General features: G+C 37.9%; 1 protein-coding gene across 8 annotated transcripts in view; it reads left to right on the top strand.

The window, feature by feature from the left end:
• The window catches only part of LOC143292866 (rho GTPase-activating protein 44-like), a 48,817-nt gene that overhangs the window by 26,794 nt on the left and 5,604 nt on the right, over positions 1-16,419 (top strand). For 4 of the 8 annotated variants that reach the window (XR_013056691.1, XM_076603509.1, XM_076603508.1 and 1 more), the window contains 2 exons: positions 4,790-4,982; positions 5,283-5,689. Coding sequence is in view for 7 of the 8 variants with exons in the window: in XM_076603509.1 (XP_076459624.1) it covers positions 4,790-4,982; positions 5,283-5,689 (600 nt within the window). In the remaining variant the exon portion in view is untranslated. Of the gene's footprint in view, positions 1-4,789; positions 4,983-5,282; positions 5,690-10,410; positions 10,448-16,419 lie in introns of all 8 variants that reach the window. The other 4 variants (XM_076603507.1, XM_076603506.1, XM_076603505.1 and 1 more) reach the window with 4 other exon arrangements.

Below are 16,419 nucleotides of genomic sequence, written 5' to 3'. Positions count from 1 at the left end.
CTAGCGGAAGATGTTTGTAGTCAGTTAATTAGGCATTGTTCAAGTAGATTCATCTCCTTTGGTTTTAGTGGGTTGAGAGTCAAGTTGTGCTGCAAGCTTTTTGCTCCAAGTGAAATCCTCCAAGCTGTGAGCTTGTTTTTGAGTGAAAAAAGTGAATGAGTGAGTGTGTGTGCCTGCGTGAATGTGTGTGTGCTTGAAGTGTGTGTGTGAGTATTCACCTGGCATTGTGACATGAAGTTATGTTTCCTTGCAGTGAATGGTTTGACTCTTTTGACTATCACAAGCTCAGTGTAAAGAGCCGTTCAGCAGTTTGAAGAGTCATCCAGGACCTTCCTCTGCACTCCACTCCCCCATACCCCCAGTCAGTCTCTGTGTGTACAATATATCAGAAGAGATGTCCAGACAGCTGCTTTCCCTTCTGATCCAGGCTTCTCTGTCCCATTTTCTTTCCTTTTTATTTTGTTTTGTTTGTTTTGCACCATCTTCTGTGTTTTAACTATGTCACTTTTTCATGCCCCTTAACCCAACTGGCTCTCATCCTCCCTCCCTATCCAAGGCTTGATTACTCAGCCGTATTTTCAGTGTTTGCAAAGCACAGGGAACAGTTGATGCCAGGCTGCCATGCAGAGCCATCAGAAGAGACCATGTCTTACCAGTTGCTATACTTGTGTGGAAATGTTTCAGTTTGGATTCAGGACATGTTCGATAATACTCATGTCTAACTATGCCTACTGTTGAAGACATTTTTTTAATTTATCATTTGAAGAATGAAACTGTATGAATAACCTTTTATTGAGATCACCATTACTTCCACCCCTTCCCCCGCAACCAGAGCCTGCATGATATGCTGACACCAAAACCTTTGACATGATCCCCCCCCAGGCAAGTGGAATTGAAGTGGAGGTTTCCATAAGAGGACTTGACACTTTTAATCTCAGCTGCATCCTCTCCATCAAGATCATCTGTGAATCTACTAGCACTGAAGACAGTGGAGGAGGACCAGAAACCCAGATCACTTTGACAGCAGATCATGAAGGGAAATACAATTTGAAACAATTTCGCTATATTTCATGGATTTTCATTGAGGATGAGGGTGATTATGGTTAAGCTGTGCAGATCCATGTCAGTTTTGATGGACATGACAGGGCTGCAAAGGTGTGCTTCCTTTCAAATGTTCTGGTGTCAACCATCATAACCGATGAGTCATTGTCACCCAGGATTTTGACAGTTTACTGGCAGTGGTGTCATCACACTGCATTTTAGTGCTTTCTGTGCTTATTTTTGCTTCCTGGTGTCTGGTGGTCATATTTTCCCCAAACATGTTCCTTGTAATTCATGGGCCATTAACTCAGTCATGGGCTGTACTTAGATGGCTTCAGTTGTGCTGTTTTCTTAACATGTAATTGCAGATTCATTGTAGGTATGCATTTTTTGTCACTTTTAGATATTTGTCTCTGTGTGCATTTTTAGTTATCTTTGAATGCTGCAGGCTGTTAGAGCTCGAGCATGTGTTCATGTTTTAGCATTTAAACTGACAGGCATGCAACTGTTGTTTACTTTGTAGCTTTTGCATTAATGTGAAATGTCATTGTTCAGGCAGAATACAGTGTTTTTGTAATTTTGTTATATCTTTTAGACAGTTAAACCACAGTAGTCCTGAATACCTTTCCCCATTTGTAAACATGTTACATAATGACTACCAAGTTAAACCGATCTCTCAGTCAAAGAAGGCTGCTCACTTGCGTAGCTTTCGTCGGTAAACCTGCCTTCGGTGTACTCCTCACTCGTCAAGTCGCATTGTTGTAAGTTCGCTCATGGCGATGCGTACAGGTGCTAGTTCTCTACACAGCAGTTGCGCTGAAGAAGCCGGCTGGATCGCCGACGAAAGCTACGCAAGTGAGTAGCTTTCTTTGACTGAGAGATTGGTTTAACTTATTAGTCATTATGTCTACCCCTCAGTTGTTAAAACTTCCTCAACATGTTACATCTTTAAGAAAATTAAACCACAGTAGTAAATAACACTTTTTGTTTATCGTGTAAACATTTGGAAAGTTAAGCAACAGTTATACTGATATTCGCATGTGCTTGTTTTTACATTTCCATGCATGCTTAAACACATGCATAAAGCACACAAGCATGTACTGGTGTGAATAAACAGAGACAGATAAGGAAGCACTATTCATCTTTGTGTTGTTCATGAATATTTCTTAAGTTGGCCATACACGTTTTTCAGTTAGAAATTAAGATGAGAAAAAAAGGAAGGGACAGGGGAAGACATGAACTGGGGAAGGCATATAACTGCTCTGTATGACATGGAATGGATGGGCCCACGTTTGTGTGTTCTTACATGTGCTCAGTTTTTATTTGCTTACCGGTACTTGCCTTTTAGTAAGCTTGTTTTACCTTTCTAGAGCAAACTGACAGAAGCCTTGCAGACCCTTCAAGGGAAGAGACTGATTAGGCAAAACAGGACAAATATTCAAACTCTCAAGAGGTCTTTTCGGATGGCAGGTACTATCAGCTGATGGGCAAAAGATGAGTAGGCGAATTGGACCTGCTACTAAATCCTACAGGAATGGGCATTATGTTATAGGTGTTAGCAGATGGGTCTGTGTGGTTTGGGAATAAAGATGGCAGCCTTAATTAGCCTGATAGCTTTTCACACTGCTGGAGTTACTGCTATGCAGTGGAGGCTAGAGAGAGGTTGTTCAAACTCCCATTCTGTCATCACTTACCTCAAGACTTTTCCCCCTACCCACCTGTCTGTCCTTATACCTGTTCACGCAGTCTGTAAGACAAAATTTAGATTTTTGTTTCAAATGAACTTGGCACCTTTGCTCACCTTCATTCATTTTCTGCTTATTTTCCTCCTTTGTTATTTTTACTGGAAGTGGTTTGTTATTATCATCTTTGTTGTTATTGTTATAATTATTAGTATCATTGTTGAGAGATAGAATTTCTTTCCTGTTTTATTTGGGTTTTTTAAATAATATATATATATTTTTTTACTTTAATGGGGGTTAGGTGATTAAGATTTGTAAAGGTGACAAGCAAACTAAGGGCAGCATAAGTCTGACAGCTCTGACACAGTCAGCATAAGTCTGACAGCTCTGACACAGTCAGCATTACTGTCTGACAGCTCTGACACAGTCAGCATTACTGTGACTATGAAATCCAGTGGTAGCCTGACAAGGGGAAAGAGATGGTGAACTGTCAGTTTGACATGACAAGATAAATCTTACACTGAAGTCAACAATAAACACTCAGTCGGCAGACCTGCTTTTTGGTGTGGGTATCACCATCAACACCCATGGAGTGGAGAAGCTGTTGGTCATGTGAATCCCATCAAAATCACAGTCAGGCACACAGTTCCTTGGGTGTTTTGTGTGATGTGGCCAAGGAAGGAAATATGATTATAGACAGGTTCATCCGTACGCACAGGTGGAATACCCAAGGACTTCAAGTAGGAAGAGCTTTACTGTTGCTCAAGAACTGGACTGTTGAGTTATTGCATATGTTTTTGAAGCTCCATCGTGTGAGGACTAACAGACATAATCCATTGTGTTGTGAAACAGATGGGGGCCACCACTGACATGACTAGCATTTTGTTGAAACGGATTTGCAAGGTTTGGGTCATAGTACACTCCAGGAAAGAGAAGCCAGGATATATTTTGGGTCTCCAGGAAAATGCGTTTGAATGGGAAAATTATATCTGAATGGGAAAATTATATCTGATTCCTGCTGTCTTTTAATGATTATTGCACTTTACCTTGGCTTAGCTATGGTTTTGTCAAGCAAAGAACCAGAACCGGCCTTTCATGCTGGCCTGATCTGAATAACATTGTCAATTGACAAAGGTCAGGAACAGCATAACAAATCACATTTCCTGCTCATGATTCCTCTGGTTTTATCGATCAGAATTGAGGATATGACGGCATTATTTGATCCATACCACGCAACATTTTTTTTTTACTCCTCATCTATCATCGACTTACTGTGTCATGTCATGCATAGTGATCCAGGCAGGATCAAAATGACAACAAAGAACTGGTTGCATGCAGTTGGCCATAACAGTATGTGCACCTTGTGCATGACTGAGTTAAAACTTATAGTTTACCTGCAGTAAGTCTTGTATCCAAATATGTTTTGTGCATTTGATGTAACATTCCATGAATTTGCGCCTTGAGCAGTGTAGTGCCTGATATTCCACAAAGTTAGGCAAGTGATAGTTGAGAGAATTGTTTTGCATAAAACAACATTCTCATTTTCAGTTGATAAGCTTGTTCATGGCATGTTCATGTTGTGTTTATATATGTAGCTGAACATAGTGAACAGTATTGACTGGTTGATCCTTTGAAGATGAGTTGTGTGCTGATATTTTGTTCCTTGCCATGCCACAGTGGTGTGACATGAGTATGGGTCTAATGGGTTTTAACATATTTCAGAATTCTGTCTTGAAGATGTTAGTGAAAATTGTATGTGTGTAAGAAATCGGTTTTGAATGTATGACATGTACATGTTTTTAATATAGTTTAGTCTCAAAGTACAGATTTTAATTACCAGTTGATTATTCCTTGTACAGTCTTGTTTCCAAGTAACACATCTGAATGATGATGAAGTATCACAATAAATCATTCCTTGTAAGTCTTATTTCCAAGCAATGAATTTTTATCATGATGAAAAATCGCATTACATTATTTCTTGTATTGTCTTGTTTCCAAACAACACATTTGAATCATTAAAAAGCATTACGTTTCTGATATACTTTGTTTTCTACTCTGATTTCCAGAGATAGAGTTTTCGGTGAGTGGGGGTTACCCTGCAGACAGCGTTGGCCAAGAGATGGCCCAGGAGAGCACAGTCATGATGCGGTCCTCTGCCAACACAGCGCCTCAGTCCCCTGTCCCCAGTGCTGGCAGTCCTGTGGCTGCGAAACTCAGTCCTTCCCTGCCTGTCGACACCCTGTCTCCCACAGTGGATCTGTAAGTTGTTCCTCACTCTCAGCCAGAGATTAGTTTCTCTCTTTTCTTGTATTTGAGTTTGGAAACTATTTTGCTTTCTTTATCTCTTTTGTCATGGGGCGGGGATGGGAGGGTATATATTTGTAAGAACTAGTGGTGTCTGCATGTTATAAGGCAAATCAGCCACAATGCTGTAGACGTTCTGTGAAGCAGTTGTACTGTTTATGTTTTGACTACAATATGACCAAATTGTTTGAACCTGTTTAACCCATTCACCTGTCATACCTTTTTTTTTCTTTTTTTTTTTTTAATCTGTTTCAGCCCTGAGGGTCCAGGTGTGAGTCCCAAATTCCAGCGTCGTGTGACCAAGAAGCCGGCACCGCCCCCTCCACCTGAGCGGCCATACACTGTGGCAGTGACTGCCAGCACAACAAGAGGATCAGGTAATGGTGGTCTGTCCTCACAGGCCGGGCATTCTGGTGCCCCACCTTCCTCCCCAGAAATGTCAGGAAGCCAGCAGGCTGATGGAGAGAAACGGTTGTCCGGCTCGGAGCGACCGCACGGTCCGCCCCCGGAGAGACCCAGCACTCGCCCGCCTGAGCGGCCGAAGGCTCCTGCAGCCCTGCAGTCCGGTAACCAGCTTCCTGCCGCAGCACCGGGGGGACACCAGCGGTCAGCCTCCACAGGGGCCATGTACATAACCACTAGTGCCGGTCCCATCAGTCCAGGTAGTGCCTCTCATGAATGCTTACAGGCGGAGACAAGTGCCTCACTAACAGTAGGTCAGGGAAACGTGTTGCCTAGCGGCACGGCTACACTGGGCAGACATACCACCATGCGACCTGCCCGCCCCCATCCCCCTCCTCCACCCCCTCCTATCAACCAGAACACGGAAGAGACTCACCTGTGATCTGTATGTGGGCAGGGATGGTGTCATGAAGCAATCAGCTGTTATGGGGGTCACTCAGTGTCTGACCTTGCCTTTGTTGCTCTGTATTATACTGCTTCCTAGTGACCATGCATGTGGGAATGAATGAAAGCTGGTCAGGTGCAGAAGGTGGTGGGTGTAGTGTTGTCTGTGTAGCACGTCTCCAAGAATCAATACCTAGCTGAGCTTTATGATCTCATCTGAGGACAGTTATCCTTTAATAGCACAAAGGCCAGCTTTCTGCGTTGTATTGTCCCCTTCTTCACCATACGTTAACACTGTTTTTCTTGTGACTTGTTTCCTTCATACGTGGCCACCACCATGCCTTTCTTGTTTCTTTGGGTTTTTTTTTCTTATTTTTTAAAATAATAAAAGAGGCAACAAACTGTCTAGTATCAGAGTATCCATGAAGGCAAAGTGGTCAACAATTGTATGGCTTGTTTATCATGATCCATGCTGATACAAGGTGGTGGTTGTACTTAGGAGGATAGACATTTGTTTTTGTGTATTGATAGTCTGCTTAAGTGCTTGTGTGTGAAGAGAAACGTGAACAGTGCCAATGTTTTCTTCCAGTTACATAATGATAAATTTGGTTTATCAGAAGTTATGACTTCCTTGACTTTTGCTGGGACATATCCCAGGTTTAGATTTGTTAGACTTGTTTTAAAGAATATTGATTTTCTTTTGTCCGTGTATATAAAATTTGCTTCAGATGATAAAATCTTTACTTTATCAGCTGCAACGAGAGTTGTAAATATGTTATTTTATATTGTTATCACACTCAGCTGACTTATGCTGACTACAGCTAAGCTATTTTGATGTGATTTGGGCTGAGGACATTTGTATATTTTGTGTTTTGTAGTGAAAATGGTTTTGGATAAATGTATTCTGCATCATTCTGTATTAAATGCCTTTGTGATAATAAATCATATTTTCATTTAAGACAGCCTTCAATGGGAATACATTTTTCACTGTTGCTGAGGTTCTGATTAAGGGAATTGGTGTGGACTTGTAGATTTTGTATAGTTCAAAATCAGAAGGACAGAGGAACAGAGCCGTCTGCTTTTATTGTATATTGACCCGTGCTGTGAAGTCTTACTTCTGTTTTTCTGATGTTTATTTGATCTTTATAGTAGAAGCAGATAGTTACTTACGTAAAGAAAGAAAAATGTGACAAGGAAGATATTGTGCTGAGCTAAATTATGATGTATGAGCATTGCCTTTAGACTTTGTGAGACATATCAGTTGTGTATGGGAATTATTTTTATTTACACTCTGTGCCTCTTTCTTTCTTTTTTTTTCACTTTTGTTTCATAATGTGTAAATGCTTATGAAGGGAAGCATGAATGTAATGGGGCATGAAATCAGGGTTTTATCATCCGCAATGATGAGGTTTAAACACTCATAAGGAGTAGCCTGTTTAATGGACAGACAATCCTAAGTATGAACAAAAATGGTGATGTTCCTTTGCGTGGGTGATGAAATCATCTTTTGGTAAACCTGAGAAATTACCCTCCTTTTTTTGTTTAGTGAAAAAAATAACAGAAATTTCCTCTTTTCTGTTGCTCTATTTGCTGGTGTCTTTTTCTTTTTTGTTAGTCATCTCTTTGTGTCTCATTTCGTGCCATCATCTTTGTAGTCCTTTCACCACTTTGGGAGCTGCTCTGCTCATTATCACGGGCCCCAAGACACCTGATTGAGAATAGCTGTGGAAGAGGTTTGAACATTAAACAAAGCTGGTACTTATTGAATTCCATTCATATCATTTTATTAAAAGAAAATTATTGGTCATTTTTCAGTCTTAAGCATCCCTGTTTACACACAAACGCATAAACACACACACACACACACATATGAAAGTTCGTCAAGAATCACACTATTTGAATGGATGTTAAACTGAGGAACACACACACTGAAGTCTGATCCATTACACTCACATACCGTGAATCTCCACAGACATATATATTAAACATCAAAGTCAACTAGTCATGCCCAAAACAGAGATTTTATATACCCTAAACCGGAGAATAACTTGGGGGGGTATATCTGACATGAAACAGGATAGATTTTTTTTAAACAAAGTGAACAATGATTAATGAGTGCAGCATAGTCTGTGTGGACATAGCACATTATAACCTTTTCATTTTATTTATTTATTTTTTTATATATTTTTTTTAGTACTGTCTTGTCATTTGCAATATTAATAAAGGATGAATATTATTGTAACAAGCCCAGAATCAGTAAATGAAAAGTTGTATTTATTCCATAAATGCTGTTGATTACTTTGACATAGTTATGGAATGCTGTGCATTGCTTTGATTATTTCCATGGTGTTTAGTTGATTGTGTAAAATAAAACGGTGGTCGACCCAAGAAAGTCCAGGTTAAAAAACAAAACAAAACAAAACAAAAAAACAAAAAAACAAAAAAAAACTGGTCATGCCCAAAGTTAGATGAAGAAGTGAGAGAAGTGGGGAAAGGGGAGGAAACTGAGGTCAGGATGTCCCAGATAGCCTTGTCTTCACTTATACTTAACCCTGTCACCCCCTCTCCACCTCCTACCCACTGTCTCTGGGCTCCACAGGGCTCTGCTGATCTCCCTCTTTCTCTCTGCCCCAGTTATACTCATTCAGTTGAGCATTGCTGACCACCCCCACCCTCTCTCTTTGAGAGCTGGATGTAAAAAAGCAGCTGTGCTTACTCCACTACCCTTGTAAAATAAAAATTTGCTTCGTTTCGTTTCTCTCTGTCTCTTCCCCCTCTCCCCTATCCCCACAGCTTCAACATTCGTCTAAAGATTCCTCTAGCTTTTTCCTGTTTTCCTCCTCTCATTCTCCTTCTGGTTTCTCTTTTCCAGACTTTCATTGTCACCAGCTGTATTACGATTCTGTTTTATACTTGTTTGATTTTTTTTATGTCAAATGAATCATTTAAAAATGAACAGTTAGAAGCTGACTAATCACAAACATTCATTCAGATTATGTATGTGTCTCTTCAGTATGGACTGAAACTCAAGAGAAAGAAAAGTGATTGAACTGAAACTGATTGAATATTACACAAATCATGAAAGTGTGAGCTGTTCTGAATGAGAGACAGCATATTGTTATGACCTGAGGTTCAAACTAAACTCTGGACTCAGGTTTTATATTTTTTCTTTCTTTTATGTTCGGTTGTGTTTTCATCGTTTTAGGTTAAGCTGTAATCTGTGTAATTAATACCTTTCCGTATGTCATCAGTTTTATGTTGTCCTCTTTGTTTGAAATATTGCTGTCTGTGGTGTTTGTAAATCATGCATGCACATGTGTGTGTTTGTGCATGTGCATGCATGTGTGAGTGTATGTTTCATGCACATGTTTGTATGAAAGATCTGACTGTGATGAAAGTGTTTGAAAATAGTTCAGTAAGATACACTCACAAAATTGTAAATGAAGGATATAGTGCTACTTTCATTACTAGTAATTGCTATTTTTTCTGTTTGTTTGGACAAACATATTCTCAGCAAACAAAGTAAACATATTCAAGAAAAACGGAATGAGTTTTGGATTTGTTTAGAAAAAAATGTTAGCAGTTTGGGAAAATAAGTAATTGTAATGAATTAGCACTTCAACCTCCTTTTCTTTACATTGGAAAGTTTGAAGAAGAGAACAGTGTTTCTCATGATATTGTGATGGAAACAGAAGTTTGAAAAGAATTTTTTGTACTTCAGCGTTTTATTCATAATGTTGTATGAATAAGGATGAAATATCTTTTATTATGATTATCATGATGGAAAGTGGAAGTTTTTGATATTACATGTTTTTATCATTGAAGTTTATGTATTTGTTTATGTGTGCATGTCCCTGTTACTATGTTTACAACTTTAGTTTCTGTCCAAATTATGTAATGTAATGGGAGTCAGGGGGTTAATGAATAAAGAAATAAGATAAGCTTAAGAAGTGTACAAAGAAGAGGAATAATGTGGTCTTTGAAACAGTTTCTTCTTTGTCAGACTTTCTGTCTGCTTGTATTTGTTTCTTTCTTGGTTTCCCACTGTCTGTCTGTTTTCTTTCTTTCTTTCTCTCTCTGTCTGTCTCTGTCTTTCTCACTTTGTGTCTCTTTGCTTCTCTAACCTTGCTTTGTAACAAATAATAGGATAGAGGTAGTTAACGCTTTGACTCATCATATTAGTAGTGTTTGTACTGATTTGATTGTTGTGGCCTACTTTCTGTGTTCAGTCCCAAACAGATACTTTTACTTATCCTTGTACGTGTGTTAAGGCTGATTTGATTCATCCTATTATTAGTGTTTATACTGATGTGATTGATGTCCATTTTCTGTGTTGACACCCAGACAGAGCCTCGGTGTGGCTGTAAAAACATTTTTGCTCATTCATTAGCTGTGTTGACACTGAATTGTTGGTTGTGGCCTATTTTCTATGTTTAGACACAGATAGAGCCTCAATGTGGCCATTAAAACTGTTTTAATAATCCTTTGAGCAGTGTTTACACTGAATTAATTGTTTTGGCCTATTTTCTGTGTTCAGACCCAGATAGAGCCTAAAAGTGGGTGATAATTCCATGGTAAAGTACTTTTCATCTTGCCCTACAAATGTCCTGTCACCCTTCCCCGTACACTGCTGTGAATACACTGAGTTCTTGCTGTGCACTGGTATCCTCAATGCTCTGTCAGGCCAAAGAAAATGATGTTGGTTTACAGGTTCAACGTTAGAAGAAACATTATCAGGCTGGAAGTGGGTCCCCCCCCCTGCTCCCCCACACCCCCACCACCACCCCTCTTTTCTTTCTTATTTTGGTGGATAACCATTCATGCATACAGAATGAGTTCAAGACCTGTGGGCTGACTCAAAGATTATGTGTGCTTGTTTCTTGCAAATGTTATCAAGAGGTTTTTCTTTCTTTCTGTGTGTGGCTATGGCCCACATTCACTTACATCTACAAGTGGGGCTTTACATGTGTGACCATGTTAAACCCAGCATACAGGAAGGAACACTTTGATTTTTAGGGTGAGCGATCAAGAGTAAAGGCAAGCGCATGCAGAAAAAAAACAACTTGAAACGACTCTTTTTATTTACATTTATGAAGTTTTGAGATGCGGCGTGGGTGATGGTGTCGTAGAATTATAGCGGTCTCTCATGTCAGGCTTTTTGCATTTCACACATTTTACTTCTTGTCTGTCGTTTGTTGTTTTTGTGACTGAAAGAGGAAGGCTTTTTTAGACTCACTTGACTCACTTGTGGGAACAATGTCAGACTATGTTATAACCCGGTGGTCGGTTGTCTGTGTCCATGGGTGTGGGTGTGTGGTAAACTTTAACAAATTCATATTCTCTTGAAATACTTTATGTGCCAATACCAAATTTGGATTAAACATAGTGGGAAAAAATCTTCACATTCATCACAATGATAGGTTGTAAGTCTTCTGGATTAAGCCATGTTTCTAGATCTTGAATGGCTTATTAAATTCATTTAGTTGATGCTTCGGATCCAGAAAGGCTGTTCCCAGTTGTTGTATATTTCGGTTTGAAGACAGCATGACATTGTTTTTCTTGTTTGCAATTAAAAGAAAATACAAATTCTGGACAGAACACACACACAGTGACATTAACTACACCCATCGGCATGTTTACTGCATATGAATATTTTAAAGTGGATATTGAATTAACTAGAATGAACACAAAAGAAAAAATGAATCAACAGTTTCAGTTTTGGAAAGCCTGGCATACACCAGTCTGTGCAGTTCTGGATAAAACGGTCACATGTTGCGGTGAGCGATAGCAATGTCTCCATTACCGCGCACTAAAAAGAATGTCATAAATAATCAAGATACATCAAGATAACATGATTTAAATGGTGTTAACACCTCAAATACAGTAATCAGTTTATTGTGCTAAAGAATATGGGTTTAAATATTGATTTTGGTTGTTCTTGGCAGATGCATTTTAGCACTGTGAATAAGTCTGCTTGCTTCTGACCTGGTGCGATCCCACTCATCTCTCTCTCTTTTTTCCCCCAAGCTTGATAATATTTAGTTTAAAACTGATTTTTAATGATTAAGAAAATCTTTTTTTCTCGTCATTTCTTTAATGGATAAAATGCTCATCACGTGTGAGCCTTGAAGGCCTTGCCTCTCTTGTTTTGTCATGTTAATGTTTGTTCGGCTGGGTGTAAAATTCATGGGGTCAGGGCATAAAAATGGAAACTGTAAACCAACCTTTTTTTTTCTTAGGCCTGATCCTCTGAAACTTTATTTGACCTTTCAGATTGTTTTTTGTACATTATAAAGAAGGCTGCTTGTTACATTGCTTCTGCATTTTCACAGATTTTTTTTTTTTTTTTTTTTTTTGTAATCAACAGTGCCACAGGGCTCAGGCACTTGATGCATGTAACAAAGTCAATGCATGTCTCAATGAATTGTTTGTTTCCATCTGAAAAAAAGGAATGCTCCAGATAAATGCGCAGAACCCTTGGAGACCAGGTGAAGTTGAGTGTGTGGTGTGTTAAGAGACAGGTGAATGTGTTGTGCATCTTGATTTCTTCTTTACTTGTGATGTCTTACTACTTACTTATCACTTGGAACTCGTTCCCTCTTTCACTTGTCAAACCTCAGCACTCAGCTCTCTCAAGCCTGGTCCCTGGTCTGACCTCTTTCCAAAATAGCTTTCTCTCCCCCTTTCTTTTTACTGGTCAGTTTTCGTTAGATTTTTTCATGTGTTTATTTGTTGTCTTTCATCCCACTGAATCAGTGATGCATGTGTATGAAGGACTGATGTGGAAACATGTAGGTGTCTACCAATTCAGTGCTGTATCGATACTTTTATTAGTGGTAGCAGTATTTAGCCTTGGATTTTATTTTTGGAAAGCTGTCTGAAATCATAACAAGACTTTATACATGGAAAGTGATCAGTCTTGCAGGTTAACAGCACATCACCAGTTGGTTGTGTGGTGTATATCTGATTCAAACAGAACATGATTGTCAAATGTTACAAATGGTTTATGTGTGTCTGCTTTTGAGCCACAACTTAACATCTTGGATATTTTTTAATCCCACTTTTTGCTTCTTCTTAAGACATTGTTGTCATGTTACAGTGGATTTTTATCCTCCTCCTCCAGCATTGGCAACCAGTTCATGAGTGGTTTGGTAACAAATAGAATGTAATGATTCACGTACGTTTACATTTTTTTTTTTTTTTAATTCATTAGGTGTTTCAGTCTACTTTATTGAAATTCATAAAGTGTTTCAGATTAGTTTGTTGAAAATTACAAAGTGGCTCAGTCTACTCTGTTGAAATTTATTAAGTTTTTCAGTTCGCTTTGTTGAAATTCATTAAATGTTTCTGTCTACTTTGTAAAAATGTTAATGACAACAGCTGTTGCCTTCATGTTAAAGTCAGATTGTCATTTCTTTAGATGAACATGTACTTTGTAATTAACTTTTTTTTTTTTTTTTTTTTACTGAATTTCTGGCATGTGTTTTCCTCCATAATGATCCTTTCCTTCCCAATGATTCACACTGTGTCAGAGCTTATAAGTTTTGTAATTCACTGCCTGTTCACTGAAAAACCTAAGAACACATTGTGTTTATCTTAAGGGAGCATGGTACACATGTGTGATTGTGTGTATATACGTATTCAGGAAAGAAGAAGTAAGCATGTGTCTTAAGTGTACTTGACCTGCTCTGCAGTTTGCATTTGTGTATGTTAATGTTCACTGGAGATGCTGAACCATAGTTCTTTTGGCCCTTATTTTTCCTATTCTATTTTTTTGAGGCAGCTGTAAAATACGTCATGTGTAATCAGATTTTTAATCATCATTTTTTGCACATGTGTTAAAACTGCATGTCTGGATGGTGTGTATTGTTGTTTGCCTGATACAAGGGTAATGTAAACGTTGAAATGTTTTTAAAAAAAAAGACATTCCATTATACTGTTTGAAAGTGTGGGGTTGAGGGGGAATATGTCAGGCAAGTGTAATTGTGGTAAGAGGGGATGCAAAAGAAAAGTGTGTGCAGTGTCATTGTCACTTTGGAGATCAGAGCTTATGAGGGATTCACTGCAGAACCAGGGAAGGGATCCTATTGTTAAACACAATGGGCACAAAGACAGGTAGAAGGCTATCAGGGATTGTGTTGACAGCTTGCATTGAAAATTCAAGACATCGGATCTTGACGTTAAAAGTGTGGGGGCAGCTTACGATGAAATTCATTGTTCTAGTCTTGTCACGAAGAGACCAAGATGCCAGATGATGAATATTAAATTAACTGATGATGAAACGTTACTGTTTTTCACACAAGTTGGAGGTCATAATTCATAGCTGGTAAGATTTTTCTTGATGGCATCGTTCATTTGGAATTTTTACAGGTCGTGATTTCATCCATTCTCTCAAGCTTTCTTACCCTCTCCCCATAAAAGTCATCCTAGCAAAATGAGGTAGATGTGTGTGTGTGACCAAGAATTCAGAAACTTCCTCAGCCGTGCTGAAACTTTCACAGTTTCATATTGTTTTTTGAATTATTTTGTGCTTTCAGTGTGTTTTAGAAACTTCCATTGATATTTATTATGTTACTCCATGGTGGTGATTAGGTAATGTTCAGCGTGGAACTTTATGCTGGTGATCTGTACAGGTGTTAGGGTTTGTTCACATTTTGATACATAATTAATAGAGGAATGATCCAAGACTTCAGTCACAGCTGACAGCAGAGCCAATGAACTCTATTCAAGATTGTTGGAGACAGCTCATGGGTTGTTTGTAAACTGATAATTTTAAAAAAAATTAAAGTGGCTGGACTGTGCATACTTGAGATGGGTACCTGGTGTATAAATTGACCTGGAAACAATGTTAATGTTGGTGAAAGTCTTCATTGGGTGAACATAAATATCCTTTTCATTCTTATGTTGATGTGCATCTGTTGTAATTAGAATGTGCATGCTGATGAACATGTTCAGAAAAAAAAACATGGATTGCAGATTACTGCATGTTGCTTCTCCTGTAAGCTTTTGGCTTTTCTGATGTAAGGTGATAATCAGTAGCTGTTTGGTTGCTTGTGTTGATGTATCCGAAATGCAGATAGTAAACTTTTTCCCTTTGTCACTGACATTAATATTGTCAATATTGATATTATCATTATTATTATATGCTTATTGTAGTTTTTACTTTATCACTAACTTTTTTTTCATGCCTCTAACATTTTGTATTTTGTTTTGTAAGATTTTTTTCATCTACTATGATTTTTTGTTGTGACAGATTGTGTCCATTAATTCAGCGTGAATGTTATTGAATATTGATACAAGCTTGTCTGATTTCTTTAATATCTTATTCATACATTTTTTATATTAACTCATTTATTTGTTAAGTTATTGATTTTTTCCATTTGTGTTTGTTTATTTGTCATTTCATTTACTTATTGATCTGTTGTTTATTTGTTTTGTTTTTTTATTTTTCAAAAATTATATTTGTTTATTTATTTTCCAGGGAAAGGTGGAGTCATTGATATTAAAAAAAAAAAAAAAAAAAAAAAAAATCGATTTTGAGGATTACAGCTCCAACAGTTACTTAGTTACTACAAGTGGGCTTGTGAGTGAGCTTGACTGTCAGTATCCTGCTGAACTGTGTGTATTTCCGTAACACTGTGAAAAAGAAAAAGAAAAAAAAGAAAAGAAAACAAAAAAGAAGATAACAGATTGTGGGATCTATAAATATGGGTAATTTGATAATTCTGACAGGTGAAGGTTTTAAGGTGACCAGTCCTTTGCATTTTTCTGAAGGGGGGGTGTTAGTGTATGTGGAAAAATCTGTTATGGCATTAAGCAGAAATATGCATATATATTTATATGGTCGATAGCATAAATAAATAAGTAAATAGGTAAATGAATAAATAAATGAATGAATAAATAGACAATAAATGAATAAATTATAATTCCTCCAATAATCCAGTAGGTCCTGCCAGGGTTCGAACCATGATTTTATTGGGTGAGAATCCAACACACTGGCTGCCTCACTGTCACACACGTTGAGAGTTTTGGTTTTGTTATTTTTGAATGTATATATAATATTGCATGTACATTTTGTGTGCCTATTTATTTTTTTTGCGAAGTGTTTGTGTGTGTGTGTGTATCTATATATATATATATATATATATATTTATATATATATATATATATATATATATATATATATATGTATGTGTGTGTGTGTGTGTGTGTGTGTGTGTGTGTGTTTATTGATTTGTTCGTGTATAATCATATTCTACACTTTGCTTTTAGTTGTACTTTTTTTTTTTTTTACAAATGGCCAACCTGAGTTGACAAACAGCTGAACTTCATATAACGAGAACAGTAGAATTATGACTGGTGTCGGGGATATGGGAGGCATTGTCATGAATGGTGTCGGGGATATGGGAGGCATTGTCATGAGATTTTAGGGTGTTTTAATTTCTTCCAGGAAAGCCAGTTAAAAAAGATACTGGTTTTATTTTTATTCTGAACAGCCATAGTAAACTGTACAGCCATACAATCATCCAGGGAAAAAAACATCACA

Source organism: Babylonia areolata, chromosome 18, assembly GCF_041734735.1.
Source record: "Babylonia areolata isolate BAREFJ2019XMU chromosome 18, ASM4173473v1, whole genome shotgun sequence".
Lineage (NCBI taxonomy): Eukaryota > Metazoa > Mollusca > Gastropoda > Neogastropoda > Buccinidae > Babylonia > Babylonia areolata.
The sequence above is the reverse complement of the archived record's forward strand: the minus strand, read 5'-3'. Positions and strand labels throughout refer to the sequence as shown.